The sequence below is a fragment of the Echinococcus granulosus genome (assembly GCF_000524195.1).
Source record: "Echinococcus granulosus chromosome Unknown EG_S00289, whole genome shotgun sequence".
Classification (NCBI taxonomy): domain Eukaryota; kingdom Metazoa; phylum Platyhelminthes; class Cestoda; order Cyclophyllidea; family Taeniidae; genus Echinococcus; species Echinococcus granulosus.
In genome coordinates, this window is record NW_020170669.1 from 18,069 (window position 1) to 19,844 (window position 1,776).

At 38.5% G+C, this 1,776-nt stretch overlaps 1 protein-coding gene across 1 annotated transcript in view; it reads right to left on the bottom strand. All coding sequences in view use genetic code 11, as the record gives it.

The window, feature by feature from the left end:
* Positions 1–1,171: 1,171 nt before the first annotated feature.
* Positions 1,172–1,776, bottom strand: part of EGR_10872 (hypothetical protein) — a gene marked incomplete at both ends in the record, with an annotated part of 9,210 nt that continues 8,605 nt past the window's right edge. Inside the window, 2 exons of the mRNA XM_024500121.1 lie at positions 1,172–1,240; positions 1,304–1,562. Coding sequence (XP_024345466.1) covers positions 1,172–1,240; positions 1,304–1,562 — 328 coding nt within the window. The remainder of the gene's footprint in view (positions 1,241–1,303; positions 1,563–1,776) is intronic.

Sequence of the window (1,776 nt, forward strand, 5' to 3'; positions counted from 1 at the left end):
ATGTGATAACAGCTAAAGAGTAAATTATCTCCCGCATTCTCACATCCTAGTTATATTATCTGCTAAATTTTACAGGCAGTTATGGGCGGCAATAAGCGGACGTAGACGAACTGCAGTGGGCAGGTAGCAAAAAACAACAGAACATACGGAGGGAAAATGATACTCACATATATGGACCTAAAAACAAAGCACTGAACAGTAATGCCGTCATTTTGGAATCACTATGAGAGGGCTAGAATGCTTATGAATACTTGTCTAGGGGTCGAAAAGGAACAAAAGCAATGTGAAAAGAACATAGACTACCCACAGAAGTCGACGATGACTCAGCCTTGTCGTAAACGGTTGCGAGTCCATTCCCAGTGACTAACCGCGGAACACTCTTCATAGAGGAAGCCCTAGCTAGGGATCAAATGAGCATCAGGATACAGGTTATCGAGTGCACTCCGCTGCCTCTTTCATTATCCGCAAATTACCTTTCCGTCTCTACAGATGAAAAAATTGTCACCAATATTTCCTGCATGTCATCTGTGAAAACGACAAGTGAGATGATGCCGTAGCAAGCATTCGTATGTGATTGTCTAAATGTACTAATAAGGATGTCCATTACCCACTTCCTAACACTTAAAAGCATAGCTACGCATTAATATTATTTGACATAACATAACGGCAATTACCCATTATAGGCAGATGTTCCAGATTCTCCTCTTTCCAAAGGTTCTTCGAAAGTCAAACGATTCTGTTCTCCGACAAGTCCAAGTAACCAAGACTGCAGGTTAGAATAGACTCCTTCAAAACTTAGCAAAGTTGCCAACAGCCTCTACTTCCAACAGAGGCAAGCCAAATGCAATTAGTGCAGAGACATGGCAACTGATCACATTCGGTTATTCCCGACGTTCAACACAGACACATTCGTCAAGTGAAGAAAACGACTTTCAACCCGTGGAGCCACTATATTCCTTGTATACAGACTGCCAAGGTGAAGAAAAAAGCAAATACGACAATCGACTCCTCTTAATCGCCTGCATCCTTTACACAACGAGTTTAATAAAAAGAACTTTGCAGCACACCAAAGATCAAAACACGCCCATGAACATCCAGATGTGACTCAATTACGTAGTCAAACAAACGGAAATGTGTTTAGAAAAATTTTAAGGCAGGATTTAAAAAGCATTTAAAACAATATTTTGAACATATATATATTTTTGAATTTAAAAACAGTTTCAAGTGTGTAAATATTGATCTGGTAAAAATTGCATTGTTATAATTAAATATTTGTGTATTTTTGATGTATTGCCAAACTCACACAAATTAATTTATTTTCTTTTTTAAAGTTATAGGTATTTTCTAAGTTAAGCCCACTATTCACGGATGTATGGCCTAAATCTACTTGTGATGCAAACACTGGATACCTACCTCCCCATTCTTCTACCCTTTTACTCACGTATGCGTTTGCATATTTTCTATCTATCCTTTTACCATCTGTGCGTGAGACAACGTTTTTTAAAGAAGGATGCATATTTTGAATCTCGCTGCCACAAAAACGGAGTGGCAGACAAATTTTTCTAATTGAGAACAATGCATATGTAGATCATCGGATATGTCAGAACTGGCAGAGCGGACCTGTTTGCTTTCAAATTGTGTGCACCTAGGCCTACCTATCTATTTTTACATGTTTTCTTCCCTATCTAGCCAAATTGGCCATATGCTGTTTTTAAATGCGAAAATGTGGAGAAGTTTTCACTAATCATGTTATTGACACGACCACGTTCGATTAAA